Genomic DNA, 26,342 nt, shown 5'->3' with positions numbered 1-26,342 from the left:
CCACAACACACACAGGACAACCACCAAAATCACAGAGAGGACTTCCGATCAGGGTGGGCTGCATCATCCAGTCCGACCAACAGTTGGATCTCAGCGGTGGTGAGAGGGTGGAACTGAATACTGATCCAGACTGCAGAGGCAGTAACTGTAGCATAAGTTGCTCATTACAGGAAGAGAGAAAAGGGAGGAGGCGGAGATGGAGAAGGATGGAATAAAAAAAATCGACGGTACTCACACATGTACATAACATAATTTGTACTTCCGAGTAGAGGTGGGTGGATCGATCCTAATATCGATAATATCGTGTAAAAAGACCGATACTCGCACGCACTGACTGCTGCACATGCAGATTCATCAAAGTCTACTCTCTGTCTGTAAGAGCAGCGCTGCGCTGTGTCACACAACACGGAGCAGCACACCCTTGTATTGTGGTTTGTCAGCCCTCTACCTCAGGAGATTTTGTTGTAAGTTGTGTTGAGTGATTTTTTTTTTTAACAAAAATGTTGATTGTGATAATAAAGTATTTTGTTGTCACGTACAATGTTTGGCGAAATTCTATCCTCGGTCTTTTGGATCCTTTGGATCTTTGAAGTTTAAATATGAAAAAGTATCTGTATCGGTATCGATATTGGCAATACTGGGCCTGTATTTACTTGGTATCGGCTCAATACCAAAATTCCCAGTATTGCCCACCTCTACGTCCGAGCTAAAATGTTCCATGCATAACTTATCAGCATGAAGTTACCACGTTTAGGCCTCGTCATTCCATCGATACTCTCACAGTTTGATTTTTATCTTAGACTGAGATACGTGGATACACATTGGGTTTTGGATGGCAAGAACAAAGTTATATTTATTGTTTCTTAGAAGAACTGAACAGGATTAGATTAGATTAGATTAGATTAGATTAGATTAGATTAGATAGAATTTTACTGATCCCTTGGAAAGACTCCCTCAGGGAAATTGAGGTTCCAGCAGTATTGTAGAGCAGCACACAGGTTAAGAAGCACACAGAGTATCAAAAGTGAAAGTAAAAAAGAAAAACAGTTTGCAAATATAAAAATAAACACCAGATATACTGATCAATGCTGGTTTACTGGCTACTACTGTTCCTGTTGCTCCTCCTCTTCCTATTATCCTCCTTCCTGTTATTGCAACATTTTAGAGAAACAATCTGATATTCACCCGGCCCAGACCATGAAGGTTGAATTGATAAATAAAATAAAACCTGAATTAATTAAGTTGTTTGAACTCAAGTTTGTAAATTACAAACTTAACCTGAATGAATTAAGTTGTTTGAACTCAAGTTCAAACAACTTAATTCATTCAGGTTTTCCAATTGTAATGCTCATTTATGTTGCTTCTTTGCTTCTTTTTTCAGTGTACTTTGAGCGTTTCCTCATGCACGTTCACCTCACATACAATTTTCTGATCAGTGGCTTAAAGGAGCAGTTTACTCATGTTTTGTGACAACTATAGTTACATGAATTAGCTTGTTAGCTGTGCTCCTTAACACCGTATGTGCCTCACAAATAAAAACAAAGTGTGGCAATTTAAATAGACGTTTAACACATTGTAGCTTCTTGTACGATGTGTTAACGTGACTTATACTCCAGTGGGACTTACAGTCGTGGTCAGAATTTCTGACGCGCCTATATTTTAAGTATATAGTGAAGCTCGCTATATGGTGCAGGGAGTCCCAAACAGGAAGTGCCCAAGTTTGAGACCACAGTAAAACAGGAAATGTCAAATATCAAAGACTTCCTGGCATGGGTGGAGGTAGAGCAGAGGCCAGGGTTGCACTGGTCTCCCCTGAAATCTGATTGGACACAAATGATTGACATGTCACGGCACCACACGTCTGGTTGAAAAGAGCTGCATTTTGAAATCAGTGAGTCACACTGAGTTCCAGTAGTTGGTGCTGTGTACCACAAAAGGTTCGAATCCACCTTAGTAGAAGAAGAAAAATGTTTGCCGCAGATTTGAACTGAACATATCATTTGAACCATGGTCGAATAATGACACCAAACTTATACTGGTGAGAAAACGACCGTATTTTATGCCAGAAATGAGGTCCAGGTTGTTAATAGCTGCATTTCTCCTTTAATTCGGGTTGCCTTATATATGCCTTTGTCTTTGGGCATTATTAAAATTGTTTTCCATGTGTATTTTCTTTCTGACCATTCGTTTAATACTTTCTGGACTGTAAATAAACTGTATTTGCTTATTTTAGTATTTATGGAATTCTTGATCATCCTGCAAAAACTTTTTGGGAACCTTCATGTTGACACTACCACATATTAAAATTTCACCTATTTAGATCTATTTTTCAAGGTTCTAGAGCCTAAAAGTATAATGTAACGCTAAAATACCCTCGGCCGTACGAGCATTGTCTTGTTTATAATTTGCAGTTGTTTAATTAATTATTAAGATTCTATTGTCTTACATACAATTTGTATATGTTAAAATCAAATCATCATTTGTTCATGTTATGTAAATCAAGGAATATTTATAGCTCACCCTCTGTGCATTTGCAGTTATTAATGAGATAAATGTAACTCCACAGAAAGTTAGCTTTGAGTTAGCGAAAGGTAGCATGCAAGCTAACATCTGCAAAATGTCTTCCAGAGCTGTTATCAGGTTACAAAAACAGTGTTTTCCATTTTAGAAGTGTTTATTTCTCGCTAGCTTTTACATAATATAACAGAAATGAAGCTGTTAGCATGTAGCTACACCAGGAAGTGACATCACCATGCTAACTTCTGCAAAATGTCTTATAAATAAGTTCTGAGGTGTTATTAGGTTCCAAAAACAGCATTTTCAGTTTTAGAAGTGTTTACTTTTCGCTAACTTTTACATAATATACAAGAAACATGTATGTAAATACACAAACAAAGCAGTTTTGAAGAGACCAGCGACTGACATCACTGTGCAGCTCTACTCTGATTGGCTGTAACCCACTTCACTCATAAACAAAACTGATCAGATTGAAATAGAATGCAACTTTTTAACCTCTAAATACCACTTAAATGCATCAAGGTTAGCCATCTTTGAACTTGGCCAAGGGTCTGTGTCCCAAGAATGTTGCCTGTGAAGTTCAAGAGTCTCAAGAGCAGTAATAGGACTGGAGTTATGCTGAACACAGACAGAGGGCCGACGAACCTAAAGCCTTCGTAATACCCGATGGCATAATTGATGGATGGCCGCGGGTTAAAAATCAATCCAAAGTTAAGTTCAGATTAATGTTAGTGGTTACTAGAGCCGACTTCCGATATATTGGCGGCCGATATTATCAGCCCTTTTCAGCCCTTTTCAAAGTACTCACTATCGGACAAAATTTTGCCAATAGAATGCCGAAAATTTCTCATAAACAGAACAGTTACTGAAATAATGTTTATGTCGGCAATGTGAAATGTCCTTGCACCATTTGTCCAGTAGATGGAGCTCTGACTCCATTCAACTGAGAGCTGCTTACACCCCTGCTTAAATGTGTTCATCACCGGCCCCCGTAGTTTGCCGTCACACTGCACTGATCGGCTGACAAAAGCATACAAGTAACTTTATAAGGATCTATATCCTTATCCTGAACCAATATCTAAGTTGCAACAACAAGAGGTACAAGATCAGATGTATTTCACAACTCTTTTTAAGGATATGTATTTGCTAATTTCACAAAGGTTTAATTCTTTATTGCATTTTTTGAACGTGAAAATTCTTCTCTGTTATAAAGTTAATCAATAAGAGGACAAAGCTTCAGCTTTTAGCTCATACCTTTTTTGTTAAGGGTCCAAAAAAGAACATTTTATTCATTTAAAAAATAATAATAATAATATCGGCTGATTTATCGGCAAATCAGCCGATTTATCGATTATCGGCATCGGCCTCAAAAAATCCATATCAGTCGGGCTCTAGTGGTTGTAATTTGTAATTTTAAGCAGTTTATAATTTTAGTGTTATCACAGTATCAATAACAGATTAGCATTGATGCTAACTTTGAGGTTAGCTGTGCCTACCACTGGTGTTATGATGCTGTTAATGGAAGCGTACAGTGTCTCCAGAAGCACCAGCAGTGGCACCAAATTGGTTCTGAGCACAATCAATGCTCTAAGTGAAAAGTACACCTCTGTCTTCCATCCTTCACTGCTTTTAAATGAAGGAAGCGCCGGTTTTCTCACGCCCTGTTGCTCTCGTCCCCTCGCACGCATTGCTCATCGTGTCGCGGGGCGTCAGGGGGATGGTTGGTAAATCACGAACAGACCAACTCATCCAATCCCCCACTGGCACTTTTTTGTCCGACTCATAAGCTGTGGGCGTGAGAGGTGAAGCCAAATGACGTGTACCAACACTTTTTAACTTTTTAGGAATTACACCAAATGAATCGATCTGGATTAAACAGAAAGGATGCAGACGCAGCCACCTGGAATGTTGGAGGTTTAGCCCGGCGTGCAGGTCGTGAAGGTGATGAAACGACACTTAGAATCCAGCCTCAGTGTACCATGGCCTACACAAAAATGTATGATAACCATCCCAGTGTGGTAGCTGTAGCCAGGTAGGGGTCAATGAAGAATTACACAGAGGTCAAAATGTAAAAATGCTCCAGTCATGTTGAAAACTAAATCAAATCAAATCAATTTTATTTATATAGCGCCAAATCACAACAAACAGTTGCCCCAAGGTGCTTTATATTGTAAGGCAAGGCCATACAATAATTACGTAAAAACCCCAACGGTCAAAACGACCCCCTGTGAGCAAGCACTTGGCGACAGTGGGAAGGAAAAACTCCCTTTTAACAGGAAGAAACCTCCAGCAGAACCAGGCTCAGGGAGGGGCAGTCTTCTGCTGGGACTGGTTGGGGCTGAGGGAGAGAACCAGGAAAAAGACATGCTGTGGAGGGGAGCAGAGATCAATCACTAATGATTAAATGCAGAGTGGTGCATACAGAGCAAAAAGAGAAAGAAACACTCATGGGAACCCCCCAGCAGTCTACGTCTATAGCAGCATAACTAAGGGATGGTTCAGGGTCACCTGATCCAGCCCTAACTATAAGCTTTAGCAAAAAGGAAAGTTTTAATCCTAATCTTAAAAGTAGAGAGGGTGTCTGTCTCCCTGATCTGAATTGGGAGCTGGTTCCAGAGGAGAGGAGCCTGAAAGCTGAAGGCTCTGCCTCCCATTCTACTCTTACAAACCCTAGGAACTACAAGTAAGCCTGCAGTCTGAGAGCGAAGCACTCTATTGGGGTGATATGGTACTATGAGGTCCCTAAGATAAGATGGGACCTGATTATTCAAAACCTTATAAGTAAGAAGAAGAATTTTAAATTCTATTCTGGAATTGATGAAGAGAGGCCAATATGGGTGAGATATGCTCTCTCCTTCTAGTCCCTGTCAGTACTCTAGCTGCAGCATTTTGAATTAACTGAAGGCTTTTCAGGGAACTTTTAGGACAACCTGATAATAATGAATTACAATAGTCCAGCCTAGAGGAAATAAATGCATGAATTAGTTTTTCAGCATCACTCTGAGACAAAACCTTTCTAATTTTAGAGATATTGCGTAAATGTAAAAAAGCAGTCCTACATATTTGTTTAATATGCGCATTGAAGGACATATCCTGATCAAAAATGACTCCAAGATTTCTCACAGTATTACTAGAGGTCAGGGTAATGCCATCCAGAATAAGGATCTGGTTAGACACCATGTTTCTAAGATTTGTGGGGCCAAGTACAATAACTTCAGTTTTATCTGAGTTTAAAAGCAGGAAATTAGAGGTCATCCATGTCTTTATGTCTGTAAGACAATCCTGCAGTTTAGCTAATTGGTGTGTGTCCTCTGGCTTCATGGATAGATAAAGCTGGGTATCATCTGCGTAACAATGAAAATTTAAGCAATGCCGTCTAATAATACTGCCTAAGGGAAGCATGTATAAAGTGAATAAAATTGGTCCTAGCACAGAACCTTGTGGAACTCCATAATTAACCTTAGTCTGTGAAGAAGATTCCCCATTTACATGAACAAATTGTAATCTATTAGATAAATATGATTCAAACCACCACAGTGCAGTGCCTTTAATACCTATGGCATGCTCTAATCTCTGTAATAAAATTTTATGGTCAACAGTATCAAAAGCAGCACTGAGGTCTAACAGAACAAGCACAGAGATGAGTCCACTGTCTGAGGCCAAAAGAAGATCATTTGTAACCTTCACTAATGCTGTTTCTGTACTATGATGAATTCTAAACCCTGACTGAAACTCTTCAAATAGACCATTCCTCTGCAGATGATCAGTTAGCTGTTTTACAACTACCCTTTCAAGAATTTTTGAGAGAAAAGGAAGGTTGGAGATTGGCCTATAATTAGCTAAGATAGCTGGGTCAAGTGATGGCTTTTTAAGTAATGGTTTAATTACTGCCACCTTAAAAGCCTGTGGTACATAGCCAACTAATAAAGATAGAGTGATCATATTTAAGATCGAAGCATTAATTAATGGTAGGGCTTCCTTGAGCAGCTTGGTAGGAATGGGGTCTAATAGACATGTTGATGGTTTGGAGGAAGTAACTAATGAAAATAACTCAGAACAATCGGAGAGAAAGAGTCTAACCAAGTACTGGCATCACTGAAAGCAGCCAAAGAGAACGATATGTCTTTGGGATGGTTATGAGTAATTTTTTCTCTAATAGTTAAAATTTTGTTAGCAAAGAAAGTCATGAAGTCATTACTAGTTAAAGTTAATGGAATACTGAGTTCAATAGAGCTCTGACTCTTTGTCAGCCTGGCTACAGTGCTGAAAGAAACCTGGGGTTGTTCTTATTTTCTTCAATTAGTGATGAGTAGTAAGATGTCCTAGCTTTACGGAGGGCTTTTTTATAGAGCAACAGACTCTTTTTCCAGGCTAAGTGAAGATCTTCTAAATTAGTGAGACGCCATTTCCTCTCCAACTTACGGGTTATCTGCTTTAAGCTGCGAGTTTGTGAGTTATACCACGGAGTCAGGCACTTCTGATTTAAGGCTCTCTTTTTCAGAGGAGCTACAGCATCCAAAGTTATCCTCAATGAGGATATAAAACTAGATAATCTATCTCACTACACCACATTATTTGTCTGATCATAATGATTCCAAAAAGAAATAGTTTGGACTATCTATGACTGAATATTCTGGAGTTATGGGGTAAAAACAGCAAAAAATGGTGACAAAGGTCAATTTCAGTTTGTACAGGGGTCAAAAATTAAAGTTGCTCCAATTTCAGTGCAAAGTATTGGTTGGGTTAATAGGGTTCTAAACAAGAATAGTTTGCACCATCTGTCATGCTTAGTTATCATGTTACAGGGTAACATGTGTCACATGTCATAGAATCCAATGGATGTTGACCTTGTTTGACCTTTACTTTGGAGACCAAACATTCAACACAGTCAAAACTATTTCATTTATTAATCCTTTCATTTCAACCAATAACTTCCATACTTTTTATTGAAATTGGAGCAACTTTAACTTTTGACCCCTGTACAAACTGAAACTGACCTTTGTCACCATTTTTTGCTGTTTTTACCCCATAACTCCAGAACATTCAGTCATAGATAGTCCAAACTATACCTTTTTGGAACCATTATGATCAGACAAATAATGTGATATATTTTTCAACATGATTGGAGCATTTTTACATTTTGACCTCTGTGTAATTCTTCATTGACCCCTACCTGGCTATAATACCACCCTGTGTTGGTTATCGTACATTTTTGTGTAGGCCATGGTACACTGAGGCTGGATTCTAAGTGTTGTTTCGTCACCTTATGTGGTACCGATTAGGTCAAAATTGATGACTGGCTCATAGACTATCCACAGACGTAACTTGCATGACCTTGATCATGACAAATAAAGTGCATTCAGCACAATGGACATTTCCAAAGCGCGCCACAGCGGCAGACTCTGCATCACCAGCGCTGCTGCTGATTTGGGTGCGCTGCGTGGTCTCACTGAGGTACCAGCTGTGTTCTTGACCCGGTCCCGCATGATGCAAAGTGCTGATATTTGTTCTAAAGTCAGTGTTCTGCCTTTCAGAGCTTGTGCTTTGCTTGCTTTAAAAACATGTGATTACAATGTCACCACACTCTCCTGACACCCGTGAAATTGCAACCTCAGCCGAGCCTAAAAACAGATGCATTTTAGAAATATTCCTGCTCGCAACATTCCAAATGCACGGGGGTTACAGAGAAACTGAATCTCTGGTGTAAGCAATCACCCTAAAGGGACAGGAAGCACAAACTGGATCACTGGATCACATTTAAATAATTTAAACAAAAATAAATAAATAAAAGCACAAATAAATAAATAAAAGCACTGACTTTGTGTATGGAAGCAGGGTTTCTGAACCAAAAAAAAAAACCAACAAAAAAAACATCACTGTTAAAGTGCCACCATAGGTCCACAAAATCAATATCCATTAAAGTTTCAACTGACTTAACAGGAGATTGAATAATGTGAAAACAGCAACTTTAAATTAGCTGTCAGAAAATTAAGCCTCAGCTTCTCAAGGTAAAGTTAATCAAAAGTAAATTTGTCTCTCTCCCACTGCTGCAACCAACCACTCAACACAATACTGGAGTATCAACTATTCTATATACCTACAGCGCCATATATGTATGTATGTATATATATATATATATATATATATATATATATATATATATATATATATATATATATATATATATATATATATATATATATATATATATATATATATATATATATATATAAAATACAAATAATAATGTTTATGAGTTCAATGGTACGAATAAGTCATGAGGTCAAAGCTGGAACGTACCATTCAATGAGGCTTCGTTGAATGATACGTTCCAGCTTTGACCTCATGACATATTCGTACCATTGAACTCATAAACATTATTATTTGTATTTTATTATATACAACATTCATTATTTCATAATATAAACATTATAATTTGTATTATATACAAATAATAATAATTCAAAGAAGCATCATTGAATGGTATGTTCCAGCTTTCAAAAATAATTCTGACGGTGTAGTACATGATGCCATGCACTGACTTTGTGTACTTCCAAAAAAAGAGACTTTGTGTACTTCCTCGGTCCAGCGAAAAATCACGTCAGAAATTTGTCCCGCTTTTCATCCTTACAGCTCTTCATGCCTCCAGACGGTTTACAGCATAGCTAATATGTTGTTTTGTGTGTGTGTGTGTGTGTGTGTGTGTGTGTGTGTGTGTGTGTGTGTGTGTGTGTGTGTGTGTGTGTGTGTGTGTGTGTGTGTGTGTGTGTGTGTTAGAAGAATTAGCACCATCAGTTAGCTCCTTCAAATCGTTGTACGCCAGCAAAACAAACTCTGCCATGTTTACCTAAATGCCGCCCCCACTACTGGGCAGCAGTTGGAGCGTGCAGTGGTACAAAACGTATGGAACCAAACTGCACGCTAAATGCAACGCAACACAAATCGGATGAATAGTCCATGTCACATGACATACAAAGCACCAATCACATGACAAGGATCCACTCAGCTGTTATATCAATACAGTATATATGTTAGTTTTACCCCGTTCTTGTTGTAATACAAAGTACAAAGTCAAACTATTTCTCAGATTAAAGTTATTCAAAATCACGGTGAAAATCAGGCCTGGATTCTGAAGGAATTTTCTCTCGCAAGGGATCCATTCATTCAGAACCCCATACAAAGGACTGAAACCGTTTTTATAAAAACACAACATGGGCATAACAAAAGGTGGACCTTATTTTGCAGATCCTTTCTTTATTGGTCCCCCGTGGGTATAGAGGGAGGTCCAGACCCTTACCCAAAACCCACGCAATAATGGGACATATTGTCATTTGAATCTCTTTGTTCTTTGTTCCACAGTGAAACCAAGCGCACTAACCACTTGGCTACCTTGATCACCACTTCTGATCTACCTTATCACCACTTGATGATTAATCAGTGATAACTATAAAATTAATCATTGACTATTTTGGTAATTGATTAATGATTATGAGTCATTATTTTTGAAAACTTTTCGATATTCTTTGATTCCAGCTTGTTAAATATTTTCTTTTTTTTTTTTAATGAGCTACTTTTCTACGTACTATCTGGCAGTAAACTGAATATTTTTGGACTGTAGACAAAACAAGACACTTGAAGGCATCATCTTGGCCTCTGGATAACACTGGTCAACATTTTTCACCATTTAATTTTTTGGACTTCACAACTAATCAACAAATGGAAGAAAAAATAATCATTTGATAAAAATGTTAGTTGCAACCCTGTTCTACAGTATGACACTGAAATACGCCCTTGCCATTTGATTGGTGGACTGTTTCTCCCACTATATAGAGATAAAGTCCACTGTATAGCTGATGTCATTTACTGTGTATTCCACTTCCCTTTACTGTGTGTTTTTGTCCCATATGTTTCGCTGCATTGAACAACTCCATTACCTTTTGGTAAAAATTCATCCATGATACGAGGAAGCTAAATGCAGTCCACTAAGACATCTTTAAAGCTGTAGGAGCGCTGTCTGATGAAGAATTGGACAACTCATGCACATATCCATTCCATTGCACTCATAAACATTCACTGTTTCTATATGATATAGATCAGACAGTGTGGTTTATTATTATACATCCCATATATACATATATACAATTCCAGTCAAAGGTTTGGACACTTTTCCATTCAACTGAATGACATTTATTGTGATATCATGAAATGTCAGTTAGCGATTTATAAAATACTAGCATGTTGCTGGTGGGGATCCATGGGTTCTATATTGGGTCACGTTTATAAAATAGGTAGCTGACATTTTTCAAGGTTGGTAATAAATTATGCAAAGTTTCTATGATGAGTTGGAATTGTGTGTGAGTACAGAATGTCTTTAGAACCTTAGACTCAACAGTTTTTAGAAGAAGAACTCGACCCTTTTATTGCCTGTTAATTACATGATTTTTTTCTGTTAATTTACTGTCTTAATGTATTTATAAATTGTTTAGATTGTTATTAACATATACACATTATTATTATTATTATTATTATTATTATTATTGTTATTATTATTACTACTACTTCTGTTTTGTAAATTGATTTTTAAATGGACCACAAAAGAAATAAGTAATTTCACTTCCTTGTGTCATTCATGTATTTTTATCATATTTACAATTATGTACTTATATTGAACTTACTAAATAAAATCATGCATGCGCGCTTTTAATATAAAGATGATTTACCGCCCCCTGCTGGAATGGCGTGTGAGTGCAGAATGTAATCATCAATGTCCATTTTTCACTGTTAGGTAATATCTACAGTTTCACCAAAAATATTAGTCCTATCAATGTTCCGTTTTGGCAGCATTCATCCTTGACCCAAAATACATACAGGTAAACATACCAAACAGCAAGTGTCAGCTCTCCCCAGTTTGTCCGTGATCAAAGTTATACACATGGATGCACTCAGAGCTTTTTGTCTGTTCTTCATTCTGCCCCAAGCAGGTGCTTTTAGTTTTACACACCCACAGACAGAGACAGTGACGGAACATATCAAAAGCACTACAGTTCTCACTCATGGTAACAGCAACATGACACTTAAACTGACTAAACCAACTGAAGTACAAAAGCACAACCACTCAATAACACTAACAACGTTGTTAAACATGAACCACAATAACAACATTTAGAACCCCAAAACTCTGAATTCCCATGGTGCATTGCAGCACAACATCCATTGATCACTGTTCTTAGCTAATATTGCGCTCACACAGAGGCCAGTTGGCTATTAGAATGTCGATGCAGATAGGAAACAGACAGCATCAAAGAGTAGTTTATATTTCAGAATAATTTGTTTCTTTAAAAAGATCACAAAAGATCACTTTCGGCATAATTAATGATGTAATTATATATCCTGATATGTATCAAATTGTGATGTGACCTTAGAGTTGGTGTATTATGTCATTATATGTAATCATTATTTATTTGAAACTTGAGTTGAAAGAAGAGAGATTTGCTCATTTTGAAGCAAGTTTAACGTCAATAAAACTTTTTTTTGCACTTTTTCAATTTTTTTAAGGAATTTCTATATCTCTGACTCTATTATTTTCGGGTGTAGTGCAACAGCTAAGATAATATTTAGAGAAAAATCATGCAAATGGTGATACAAGCACCAAAGTTGGCACAAAGACATTACTCTTTTGAACAAAATGACTGGCCACTTGAATTTTCAATAGGCGGCCAGGTAGGGGTCAATTGAAGAATTACACAGGGGTCGAAATTACAAATGCTCAAATCATTTTGAAAACTACACCACATTATTTATCTGATTGTAAAGATTCCAAAAAGGTATAGTTTGGACTATCTATGACTGAATGTTCTGGAGTTATGGGGTAAAAATGTAAAAATGGTGACAAAGGTCAGTTTTAGTTTGTACAGGGGTCAAAAGTTAAAGTTGCTCCAATTTTGGTAAAAAAAAAAAAATGCTAATTATTAGTTGAGGTAACAGGGTTTTAAAAAGGAATAGTTTGCACCATCTGTCATGCTTAGTTATCATGTGACAGGGTAACATATGTCACATGTCATAGAATCCAATGGATGTTGACCTTGTTTGACCTTTACTTTGGAGACCAAACATTCAGCACAATCAAAACTATTACATTTATTCATCCTATTAGCTCAACCGATAATTTGCATCACTTTTTACCAAAATTGAAGGAACTTTAACTTTTGACCCCTGTACAAATTGAAACTGACCTTTGTCACCATTTTTGCTGTTTTTACCCCATAACTCCAGAACATTCAGTCATAGATAGTCCAAACTATACCTTTTTGGAATCTTTACAATCAGACAAATAATGTGGTGCAATTTTCAAAATGATTTGAGCATTTTTCATTTTGACCCCTGTGTAATTCTTCAACTGACCCCTACCTGGCCGCCTATTGAAAATTCAAGTGGCCAGTCGGTTTGTTCAAAAGAAGTATTTGTGCCCAACTTTGGAGCTTGTATCTCCATTTGCACAATTGCTTCAGTTATCTGCTGCACTAGTGGTTTGAAGTTGAAATCCATCAAGCAACACTCACTCTGCTTTCCTGGCCAGTCCCACTGAGCGGCACAGGGAGGTGGGAGTCTGCGGAACCAGGGACTTGCAGCAGGGGCCTCCTCTCTTGACCTCCTCGACGGGCTCCGCGGCGCTGGGAGCCGCTCTCTGCGTCTGCGGGGAGGTGGGGATGAGCTGCAGCTGCTGCGGGTGGTGATGGGAGGACGGCGCAGGAGCAGCGTGGTGCTGCTGAGGCTGCGCCGGCACGGAGTGCTGCTGCTGCTGATGTTGCTGCTGATGTTGATGCTGATGCTGGACCAGGTGCGCCGCCGCTTTGTTGCTGCCCGCGTGCTGATGGAGGCGCGCCGGCGCCTGGGGACTGGCGCTGCGGTGAGTCGGGTGGTGGTGGTGATGGTGATGCTGCTGGCTCGGCTGGTGGACGTACTGATGGGGGTCTCGCAGCTGGCGGTTCTCTCCGATCAGGTCCTCGACCTTGCGCTCGAGCTCGTCGATGCGCTGGCGCTGCGTCTGGATCAGGCTTTGCTGGTTCTGGACGATGGTGGTGAGCTCCTTCAGGTAAAGAACGGCTTTCATTGGATTATCCAGCAGGCTCTCCATCACTGGTCGTAGCTCAGGCCGTCTTCCCGGTCGTGTTGACTTCCTCTTCAGCCGTTAACGGCGCTGAGATCCGTCGGTGTGGCCTGAGAGCGCGGGGATGATCCGGCGGCCGTCTGACGCCTTCGCGCTGCTTTAGTCTCTCTCTCTCTCTCTCTTTTTCTCTCTCTCTCTTTTCCTCTCTCTCTCTCTCTCTCTCTCTCTCTCTCTCTCTCTCTCTCTCTCTCTCTCTCTCTCTCTCTCTCTCTCTCTTTTCCTCTCTCTCTTTTCCTCTCTCTCTCTCTCTCTTTCTCGGGGCCGCGGGGATCGGTGACGTCAGCACGCAGAGTTCTCTGCGCTCCACATCTCCTCCATCCACACGTCTCATTGGTGATAAAGCATTTTTCACTCATCCCCTCTTTCATTTTGAAAAAAGAAAGGAAGAACACTGTGCCTTCTGCACACAAACCTACACGAAAATACACACGTGGCTCTGATGGTGTTTGTGACTGTGTATGACGTCATTATGTGACCTGTGTGACTTCATATTCAACTCATTCATACCAGTCAATCACAAATATTTTGCTGATCAATACATCTTCAAAGCATCTATTAAGGCTTCCTGGTTGTTAAAATATACAGGCTGACACCCCACCACCACCACCACCACCACCACCAAAAAAAAAAAAAAAAAAAAAATCAGAAACCATAAAAATTGTAATGAATCTTACAAAGGTCCAGCAAATTTCTTGAATTTAAACTTCCCCAAAGTTTCAGTTATCTTAGTTGCTTTGTATAAAAGTCATGTTCTTTCCAAATTATGCTCCAAATGATATGATTTGTTGGCGAAATAGGCTTCCAGGCAATTTGTTTTTCCCTGATTGACCAAGACATGTTGGGGAAGACAACAGGAAAAGACGTTTGGGGAATGATCGTACACAGACTGAAGTTTAAGTCTTGCAATAAAGCCTTGTAAGCTTTATTGCAGTTTTATGGGTTCTGTTTTTTGGGGGGTCACCCTATACATCCATAAATCTAATCACCTCCAGATGTCTATCAAACTAATATTCTCACCAAGTTTGATTGATCTAGGCTTTTTGGTTGTTGAGATATTTATATTTAAAAAAAATGTGTATTCCAAACCATGGTTTTCCTTTACCCTAAGCTTTGACCTTTGATCAAACTACTTTGAAGCAAATCCTGTCAGTATTTTTTTATTATTATTTATTTATTTATTTTTATTTATTTATTTTTGTTATCTTGTCCACAGAACTACAGAAAGCAACACCCTGCTCTCGCAGGTCCTGTCACATGCAGGGTTAAATAAAAAGCACTTTCAATTGAAGGGGTCAACATTGGATGAAATCTGCCATTAAATATCAGTGAAGTTTGACATTAGACATCATCAAAGAGCCACAATTGTGCATCTGTGCAGGTAGAAACCCCTTTAAGTCAATACAATACAAAACGTGAAACAATAAATCAAAAATAAAACAATCATAATCAAACAGCACTTTTAAAAGACTGAACAAGAGCACTTTGTGTGTGCTGTACTTCATTTATAGCCTAAAAGCTTGTTAACATTGATTCCAACATTATGCTTTTTTTTTTTTTTGAAAAATGCTTATTTGTGAAGCAAATCTCATCACTTCAAGCTATTTGAAGTGAACTGGTTTGAGTAATTACAGGTGTAGTCTTTTTGAGTGTCATTTTAAGGCCCATGCTAACAAATGCAGCTAGCTGCTAGTGAACTCAACCGTGTTTGTCTTTTTGGGCATTTTATTGCAAATTTCTTGAATAAGATGACTTACAGTGTGTTTAATCACACTTAACATCAAAGACATCCCTCCAGTATTCTTTTTGAGTTAAATTTTAGCATTTATATAATTGCTATGTTATCACCATTAGCACTAATTAGTAGGTACTGATACTGTCGATGTTAGCTGCAGCAATAGCGCCATTGCTACTGAGGCAATATGGCAGTTGTAGTTTTAATATTCACAGCCAAGCAACGTATTATAAGAACATCACGGAGTGCACAAAAAATGATGTGTTCATCAATCATCTATATTCAAATGACCTAGCTAGACTGTTAGCCGTAGCTGGCATGGTAACTTCCAGTGGTTCAACGTGTTCAAGCTTCATTCTAATCCAATTACATTTTTTGATTGGTTAAGCGTGTGAGATTTCAGACTGTATAATATCGGGGTAACGGTGGCAAAATATCCGAACGTTTCACATTTGGATGTATTCCTGACTGGTGTTCTGATGAGATGTCATTCTTGTCGAATGTCATTCCTGTCCTCCGTGCAACTGCACATATAGTCGGGATGCGGAACTGTCGATTTATGCGAAGAGACGCACAATTCAACAGAACACCGACTGCGCGCTGCTAGCTGTTAGCGCTGTTAGCTGAGAGTGTGAGAAAATCACACGCCGACGCCGAAATGGGTAAATTTAAGCTACCATATGAAAGTATTGATGTGGATTCTGATATAGAATTACCGTTTCACATTTGATGGATTACTCCGTGCACTGACTGCTGTTGGAGCGACTTTGCCTCGGCTCGACGGTAAGCCTCGCCGACCGAATTACCTCCAGAAAAATAAACCGTGCAAATGACGGAATTGAGTTAGAATGGGAATAACCCCCTTGTGTCTGATGATTTGTGGACGTTCATGCTGTTATACGGTCACAAACAGCCGTTTTACCGGCTCTGCTTGCGTGTCGCTAGTAAAGGTCACCATTTCTTTCAAATGGACCAGTGTCCAGCTGCTTCATATTCATTTGGGGTGTTTTCAGCACCCTGTCAGTGGTTGAGATGCTGACGTTTTGGATGTTTTCAAAGATGTTGTTGTCCTCTATAATGGCGTTCTTTATTAGTCTTACGGTATTGTTTTCTACAACCATGATGCAAATAGCCTCCTCCTGTTCAAGTGTGAACGGGAGGAGGTTATTAGACCACTCCAGCCAATTCTGCTTGCATGTCACCTAAAATAAACTGCAAAACCCCTTCTCTGTCTCCAGTTTGTGTCTGCACTTTGGGCCCCATTTCTCAGTTCCTGGATCAACCATAACAGTTTGAAGCATTACAGAAAGTATTCAGTATTACAGTACAGTGCCTCTTGTTACAGTTTTTATTGATTGCTTTGACGCAGTAGTCGACTCAAAATCCACATTTCTCAAAACAGTTAATGCAGAGGCCTAAACAGTGGCACCAAAGGTCAAAATGACACATTTTGCTCGCAAAAGGCTCCAACTCTGCTAAAACATTTAAAATATGGACCAAAAGCAAATTTTGCCCTCAAACAACACAACTTGCACACAAGTGCATAAGCGCTTCCAATCAGTCATTAGACAAGGGGCATCAAAATACAAAATGCAGCACTCAGTGTGAATCAGTGCTGCATTACTGGTCATTGTACCTAAGAGCTACAGTAATGACTGAGCAGCTTACATGTCAGTGCCATTTGTAGTCAAATTTGCCTTCTTGCAAAAAAAAAAAAATAGACCCAGAATCAGATATGCTGTGATGAAAATTTTATTGATTGCAGTATTCATTCTTGATTATTTTTTTTTTTTTTTTTAGATTGTGGCTAACAAATGAAATATTCCAACAGAAACCACATATAAAGTATGAAAGAAAAATAAAATCCATCACTGTGTAAGACATTAGAAAAATAAAAATAATAATTCTGTACAATAAAGAAAAAAAATCTCTTCTAGTCTATTCTCTCTTGACGAATAGGCCACATGGCCTCATCTACATCACACTCAATATTCTCCCTTGCGATGCACCTAGGGAAAAATCTTCTAGCATGCCTTATCCATCCTCGGCATGCCTCTGCATTTATATCTTGGGCAGCAGTGGTCATTGCATCGAGCCAAGGGCATCTGCTCATAGGGGCGGTGATCGTATACCTTCCATCTCCATGCACTGAAGAATTCCTCTATAGGATTTAAAAATGGAGCGTATGGAGGAAGGAATTGCATCATCATCATCCTCGGGTGCCCCACAAACCACTCATTCACCACACGAGAGTGGTGGAATGACACATTGTCCCAGATGATTACAAACAGTGGCATGCCAGGCCTCAACAGCCCTCTTTCCTGAGGCGGGATGAGCCTGTCATGCAGGGTGTTCAAGAATGCAATGAGGTGCTCACTATTGTAGGGGCCAACAGCTGGAATATGGCTGAGGACGCCATCATTAGAAATAGCAGCACACATAGTAATGTTGGCGCCCCTCTGCCCTGGAACTGTAATAGTGGCCCTATGCCCAATGAGGTTCCTCCCACGTCGCCTCACTTTACAGAGGTTGAAGCCGGCTTCATCGACATAGATGAAAATATGACGTGCCCCCTCAGCTTCAAGCTCCATGATACGCTGAAGAAAAAAAAAGCAAAATTACAATTACATACAGTAAAGGTAACTCCAGTTGACAGTAACTGCATGATATGCCAAAGCATACGAGTATAGTACTGTAATGTGTCCTTACCTCCACATATTGGCATCTGGCCTCCTTCACAAAATCAGAGTTCCTCTGGAAGGTAACTCTGTAGAGCTGTTTCATAGCCATGTTGTTCTTATTGAGGACACGGGTAATTGTTGTCTCACTCACAGTATTTACATTTCTAAATACCCCCTGATCTGCAGTCACTGCTGCCCTGATTTCACGCAGCCTAATGGCATTATTTGCCAGAACCATGTTCACAATGGCTGCCTCCTGCTCAGCATTCAAAAGTCTGCGTCTACCACCACCGACCGGTAGCCTTTCGATTCTATAAAGAATACATGAAATGTGAAAGAAATTACATGAAATACTGTATATCACTACAGATATATCTGTATATACTGTATAAGCGACATTACCTGTTCTCCAGTTGAAAAACTCTGACAATAGATGCAACCGTGTTTCTATTGAGAACAGGTTGGACTCTTTGTCCAGCCTCTCTAAGTGAAAGACCATGATTTACCACATGATCAATCACAGTTGTCCAAATTTCATCTGTGACTTGAGCCGTTCCAGCTACACCTCCACCTCGCACACGGACTCCTCTTCCTTGGACTCCTCTTCCCCCGAGCCCTCTACCTCTTACTCTCACTCTCATGTGCCTTAGACCATCCATGCTTGCAAGTTACCACACACAACATGGCACCTTTTAAGCCTGCAGACTGATTGCAAATTGAAAAGTTGTGTGAAGCAGTGTCAAACAGGTGCTCCAGTGATTTGATTCCGGTCAAGAGGTTTCTAAGAGATGGGAACATATGGTTTCTGTTTGGTTACCACAGTTAAAGCAATGGAGTTTGGACTGCTTGAATGACGTCTGCGTTAACTGATTTGCAAAAGGGTGGGGGAAGTGTGTCAAACCAATGAGGTGTTTTTTGCTCTGCTGAGAGAGTGATGATGAGGACTGAGAGGTTACCAGTTTCTCCAAACAGGTCAAAGCAATCAATAAAAACTGTAGACTGCATACCTGTTCTGTTGAAGGAAAAGTCTGAATGATTAATAGTGGGGTGGCACAGCAAAACAATTGTTCATTTTGTGATAAAAGCATGGAATATCACACACATATTCTAAATTAACTGTTTATTTTCAGATATGGCACCATCCTGGAGCTGACCTCTAATGAGCTACAGGGGTCAATAAAGAATTACACAGGGGTCAAAATTTAAAAATGCTCCAATCATGTTGAAAACTACACCACATTATTTGTGTGATCACAAAGATTCCAAAAATGTATAGTTTGGACTATCTATGACTGAATGTTCTGGAGTTATGGGGTAAAAACAGCAAAAATAGTGACAAACATCAGTTTCAGTTTGTACAAGGGTCAAAATTTAAAAATGCTCCAATCATGTTGAAAACTACACCACATTATTTGTGTGATCACAAAGATTCCAAAAAGGTATAGTTTGGACTATCTATGACTGAATATTCTGGAGTTATGGGGTAAAAACAGCAAAAATAGTGACAAACATTAGTTTCAGTTTGTACAAGGGTCAAAATTTAAAAATGCTCCAATCATGTTGAAAACTACACCACATTATTTGTGTGATCACAAAGATTCCAAAAAGGTATAGTTTGGACTATCTATGTTATGTGTCGGACGCAGCTCGGAGAACCGACCAGCGTTTGAAGGACCCAGTATGAAATAAGCAGAGCACGGTACAAAGGCTAACAGAATTTAATACATAACAGTGATCATAATAATAATAAAAAGTGCGGTCTGGCGTGGTGCGCTCCCAGCAGCGCTAATGGTCCGGAGCCAGAAGCTGTTTCGGACTCAAGGACCCCGCCGACACCCCCCAGGTGGCCGCAACAACCGAGTCTGTGAAAGAAGGAACCATTATGCGAGTCCACACTCTACACACAGAACACTTAAAGGTGTACAAACAGCAAACACTTCCTGGCTTGATTACTGATCAGCTTCCAACCTGCAGGCATGGAACATCCCGTTCACAAATCACCACCGCAGTGGAAGCTGATACATGACTAACATACAGCTCAATACAATAAGGTGTGAGGGACACCACATTTACTGACTGTATAACTGTTAGTCACAAAATCCAACGTACCTCAGGAAGTGTGCTGACGAGCGTGAGACCTCACCCTCTCCTCTTTCACAGACCGTGCATCAAACCTGGACATTCTCAGCGTCCGCTGCTGATGAGATGGCTCCCAAGACGACGATCTCACCCGTCTGGTCACAAGGTCGAGTCTCTGGCAAATGCACACTGTGCACTTCAGTCTTAAATGCCAACATACTCCAATCCCTCCAGATGCACCTCAGCTGTGAGTCCTGACGAGTCGCAGGTGATCAGGGTGAGGTCCTAACAGCCTCAGCAACACAGCCACTCAGTCCCAAATGCACGCCACCTGGGAGGAAACCAAATGACAAACAAACCGGCAGCCAGGCCCCCCCAGCCATACAACAATCTATGACTGAATGTTCTGGAGTTATGGGGTAAAAACAGCAAAAATAGTGACAAACATCAGTTTCAGTTTGTACAAGGGTCAAAATTTAAAAATGCTCCAATCATGTTGAAAACTACACCACATTATTTGTGTGATCACAAAGATTCCAAAAAGGCATAGTTTGGACTATCTATGACTGAATGTTCTGGAGTTATGGGGTAAAAACAGCAAAAATGGTAAGTTTCAGTTTGTACAGGGGTCAAAAGTTAAAGTTGCTCCAGTTTTGGTAAAAAGTGATGAAATGAAATTATTGGTTGAAATAAAAAGATTAATAAATGAAATAGTTTTGACTGTGTTGAATGTTTGGTCTCCAAAGTAAAGGTCAAACAAGGTCAACGTCCATTGGATTCTATGACGTATGACATATGTTCCCCTGTAACATGATAACTAAGCATGACAGATGGTGCAAACTATTCCTTTATAAAATGCTATTAACTCAACCAATGATTTGCATTTTTTTTTTTTTTTTTTTTTTTTTTACTAAAATTGGAGCAACTTCAACTTTTGACCCCTGTACAAACTGAAACTGACCATTTTGGCTGTTTTTACCCCATAACTCCAGAACATTCGGTCATAGATAGTCCAAACTATACCTTTTTGGAATCATTATGATCAGATCAATAATGTGATATAGTTTTCAACATGATTGGATCATTTTTAAATTTTGACCCCTGTAGCTCATTAGAGGTCAGCTCCAGGATGGCTCCATATCTGAAAATAAACATGAGTTAATTTAGAATATGTCTGCCAAATTCCATGCTTTTATCACAAAATGAACAATTTTATGGAAATTTTAGCTAAGCTGCACCACTATAATGACACAGTTCTCCAACATTTGGCTGCACCCTTCGACCAGCCTCGGCCATTGTAAAGCCCATAATTGAGGACGTGGTCTAGAAGTGTGGCTCTTATTTCATCAAGAAAACTTTCCGTTGACCCCGTCCAATTCTTTGTCCTTCTATTGTCGGATATATATATATATATATATATATATATATATATATATATATATATATATATATATATATATATATATATATACTTGCCAGTTGATGTTTCATGAGATGCACCCTGATTAGAGAAAGTTCAGATTCACCTGGGAGGAAAATTTCACATTTTACCCATAAAGCAATTTACCAATTAAAGACAGATTTAGAAAAAAAATTCAAATGGAAATGTATAGAAATATGATTGACATATTATGACAACTTGTTCAACTATTTTGCATGTGAAGACTAATGCTGTTAACTAATACCTAAATATTGTTCGTGGGTGGGGGGGGTGATACTATTCAACAGAGACCCATTATTATACATTTTGACCAACATGACATAAGCAATTGATAACGTAAGAAACAGCAGAGAATTGTAAGTAATTATTTGCATGGAGGTAACAAAGCGTAGTTGAGAAATGTTCCCAAGCCTCTTATGATGTCATCTTGACATCATCAAGCGTGGGCCATGACCCCCCTTACTGTGACAATTACATAGTTAAAAGCAATTAAGAAATAAATTCAGTTAATCCATTCAAAAAAAACTTAACACTGGTTAGGTATTGTAGTAGTATTACTATTATGTGGTGTAAATTGGATATTGTCTTTAGAGTTCCTATCAAATTTTATTAAGCTAAATAGAGAAGTACTTTCAACACTGTAAAAAATTCCCTTGCTTTTATGGAAAAAGTCTGGCAGCTGTGGTTACCAGGGTAATTTTGTAAAAATTACAGAGAATAGGTAAATGGTTTTACATAAAACATGTAAATTTTATAGTGTAAACCTGTTGTAATTTTATTGTCTATTTAGAACATAAAATCTTTGAAAAACAGTCACCTTATGTTTAATAACCCTCAAAATGTATTTAAACAGATACATCATCTCTTTTTTCAAACCTTTAATTATCAGTATTTTACTGTATTTGTGAAAATTCTCATCTGTAAAATTTCACTGTATTGGACACTTTTTGGTAGTATGGTTTTTCTGTGTTTAAACTACAGTCATTTGTAAAATATACAATGGTATAAGATTATTTTAACATATTTGTACTGTTAAATTTACACTTCAGTTTGGTTCCACATTTTACACATTATTGCTGTAAATTAAACACCACTCCATTGTTTTTCTTTCTACAATTTCTTTATGTTGTGATTTCGCAGAATTTCACTGTTAATTTAACAGAGGTTTTTTTTTTTACAGTGAAATTCAACTCAGTTTTTTTAAAAAGATTAAAAAGCCAGATGGCAAAAATTAGATGGTGAAAAACAATTAAAATCTAAATAAGATTTAATATTTCATGGGCAAAACGTTGTGTACAATCAAAACGGGGTCGGCAACCCTTACAATGAATCTCAGAACACCATCAATTTTAGCATAAGAAATAAGCCTTATTGAGTTAAGTGTTTTTTAATATTTTTTACAGTGTGACCTTGCGACAGTGAAATATAAGACCACAGTGGGGGGGTGCAGCCGGGGCCCCCTTCCATATGGCTGCAGAACGAGTGCTGCAAAGTGAAAAATGGTTTGTGCATCCAACCAGGGGCTCGTTCCTGGACAGAGGGACTGTAAAAATGGAAAGGGTGTGAGCAGTGGCTTGGGTGCATGAGGTGACATCTGAAAGGGCGACGCTTATTTATTACTTGCTTCAGGTTGGAAGACGTGTCACCAACCTTTAGCACCAATTACGTTACAGTTGATTCCATCGGCCTAAAAAAGTCAGATGAAGGGGTCAAAAAGGCAAATATGAATAATGCCTCAATAAAACTTTCAGCACCCCTGGAAAAAGCTACACAAATCATATCTACAGTAAATCCCGATTTGAATTGCATGACCCACATACTGACAAAAGACAGTTGTGTTGTGTATTCTCCTTATGCACGACGCCTGGATATCCCAGTTCCAACCTTGATTTTAAAACTCTCAAACTCAGTTTCCCCCCAAGTGTACAAATTCCATTGGATCAAACATTTTGTGTGTTAAGTCAGTTAAAATGTCAACTTTATATGTCTTGTATTATCTAAAATATCTCACGGCATATCATGATTCAGCAGCATGAAATATACATGAATCTATTGGTTCGTGATATTGTCATGAAAAGTGCCACATTTCTGTAACGGGAGCACGAATTTATTATAATACATTCTGTGATGGCTGCATGAAATTAAAAGTGAAGCCGGTGGGGGGGGGGTTATGGTTAGGGTTGGGGGAAGGAGTAGGGTTAGTAATAGGGAGTTAAAAAAAAAACCCCGGTCATGAAAATTTGAACACTTTCAGCCACTTATCTGGGTCCAGGAAACAGTGGCAGCACAAGGGGGCAGCATGTAAGATATCCAGTTCCAATCATAAGTGGGAAGGTCAAATAATGCATGACCAGGGAAGAAATTATAGATGTGAATTGAGACAATTTACACAAAAAAAAGCGATCAGTCACTTCAGAATGGGGGATCTTGCTTCTATAGCCAACCTTTGTGCATCCACAAGTAGATACAGGTTAAAGATGGGAATAGGCTTTTTATCAAAACAATCAATCAATCAATCAATCAATTTTATTTATATTGCGCCAAATCACAACAAACAGTTGCCCCAAGGCGCTTTATATTGTAAGGCAAGGCCATACAATAATTACGGAAAAACGCCAACGGTCAAAACGACCCCCTATGAGCAAGCACTTGGCGACAGTGGGAAGGAAAAACTCCCTTTAAACAGGAAGAAACCTCCAGCAGAACCAGGCTCAGGGAGGGGCAGTCTTCTGCTGGGACTGGTTGGGGCTGAGGGAGAGAACCAGGAAAAAGACATGCTGTGGAGGGGAGCAGAGATCGATCACTAATGATTAAATGCAGAGTGGTGTATACAGAGCAAAAAGAGAAAGAAACACTCAGTGCATCATGGGAACCCCCCAGCAGTCTAAGTCTATAGCAGCATAACTAAGGGATGGTTCAGGGTCACCTGATCCAGCCCTAACTATAAGCTTTAGCAAAAAGGAAAGTTTTAATCCTAATCTTAAAGTAGAGAGGGTGTCTGTCTCCCTGATCTGAATTGGGAGCTGGTTCCACAGGAGAGGAGCCTGAAAGCTGAAGGCTCTGCCTCCCATTCTACTCTTACAAACCCTTGGAACTACAAGTAAGCCTGCAGTCTGAGAGCGAAGCGCTCTATTGTGGTGATATGATACTACAAGGTCCCTAAGATAAGATGGGACCTGATTATTCAAAACCTTATAAGAAGAAGAAGAATTTTAAATTCTATTCTAGAATTAACAGGAAGCCAGTGAAGAGAGGCCAATATGGGTGAGATATGCTCTCTCCTTCTAGTCCCCGTCAGTACTCTAGCTGCAGCATTTTGAATTAACTGAAGGCTTTTCAGGGAACTTTTAGGACAACCTGATAATAATGAATTACAATAGTCCAGCCTAGAGGAAATAAATGCATGAATTAGTTTTTCAGCATCACTCTGAGACAAGACCTTTCTAATTTTAGAGATATTGCGTAAATGCAAAAAAGCAGTCCTACATATTTGTTTAATATGCGCTTTGAATGACATATCCTGATCAAAAATGACTCCAAGATTTCTCACAGTATTACTAGAGGTCAGGGTAATGCCATCCAGAGTAAGGATCTGGTTAGACACCATGTTTCTAAGATTTGTGGGGCCAAATGGCTCCAATTAGTCCAGGGCAAGACCACATCATTAAGACATATAGTATCAATGTTGTTTTCCACTCTGTCAGCCATGTTTAAATCTGGGTAGGATGAAATGGGTGATAATACTGCAGCAAACTGCTTTGCAGGGGTGGGGGAAGATATACAAGGTGGTATACAGATATCCAGTGGTGGGCACAGATAACCAAAAAATTAACTTCGATAACAGATAATCAGATAACTGAAAAGTTATCTTCGATAAAGATAAAACAATAAACCACCCAAACATTTATCGGAAGTTACAGATAACCGATAACAGATAAATTCTAATATTATCTCTGGCACATTTATAACTACTAGTAAAACAAATTTAATAGCTTCTAATAATATTAAAAATAACAGACCTGTTGGGAAGGTGTCGTAGCACGGACCCACAACAGGGGGCGCAAATGAACGGACAATGAATTAAGCCAAAAAGTAACAATTTAATGTTGTGATGATACACAACGAAATACACAGAATTAGCAAAGTCAATTGACACCAGGTGACGTGTGGGCAGGCTCGAAGATAGAAGACCCCCGACGAGAGAGAAGCCGCGTCCCACACGGCTTCCACCACCAACGGTCTGAAGAACACCGGAGCCGCCAAGTCCCGAGTCCCCAGGTGGCCTCTGTCTTCGGCTGTCGACCCTGGTACTGCTGGCAGAAAGCAAAGACAAGATGAATGAGTGTGAGTCCGCACACTCAGTAATCCACAGTCTGCACACAGTTAGGGGGGAGCACCTCCACCTCCAATCACACACTTGTGCAGCTCCTGATTAACCACTTAACTGGTTTGGGGTGTGAGGCAAAGCCGTCGCTGTCACAACAAACGCCAATCCCACAGATAAGGCAAAACACCAGGAAAACGGCTGCAACAGAAGTTCAGATTATTACACAACGTATTAGTCAGCAGAGAAATTACCTCTTCAGTAGTCGATTTCTCGGCGAGGAGGTGGAGCTGCAGTCCGGCCTTTATGGTGATGATGATGATGATGATGAACGAGTGACAGCTGGTGCAGAGGATGAATGACAGCTGTCACTTCTTCTGGGTCTGGCACCCTCTCGTGCT

General features: G+C 39.3%; 1 protein-coding gene across 2 annotated transcripts in view; it reads right to left on the bottom strand.

Annotated features, from left to right (window-relative positions):
• iqsec3a (IQ motif and Sec7 domain ArfGEF 3a) overlaps positions 1 to 13,784 on the bottom strand; it is a 310,387-nt gene extending 296,603 nt beyond the window's left edge. For both annotated transcript variants that reach the window (XM_034163070.1, XM_034163071.1), the window contains exon 1: positions 13,077 to 13,784. In XM_034163070.1, coding sequence (XP_034018961.1) covers positions 13,077 to 13,651 — 575 coding nt within the window. In that variant the 5' untranslated portion in view covers positions 13,652 to 13,784. The remainder of the gene's footprint in view (positions 1 to 13,076) is intronic.
• Positions 13,785 to 26,342: the final 12,558 nt, after the last annotated feature.

This window comes from Thalassophryne amazonica, chromosome 22, assembly GCF_902500255.1.
Source record: "Thalassophryne amazonica chromosome 22, fThaAma1.1, whole genome shotgun sequence".
Classification (NCBI taxonomy): domain Eukaryota; kingdom Metazoa; phylum Chordata; class Actinopteri; order Batrachoidiformes; family Batrachoididae; genus Thalassophryne; species Thalassophryne amazonica.
Note: the sequence above shows the minus strand (reverse complement) of the source record. Positions and strands in the feature narration are given on the sequence as shown.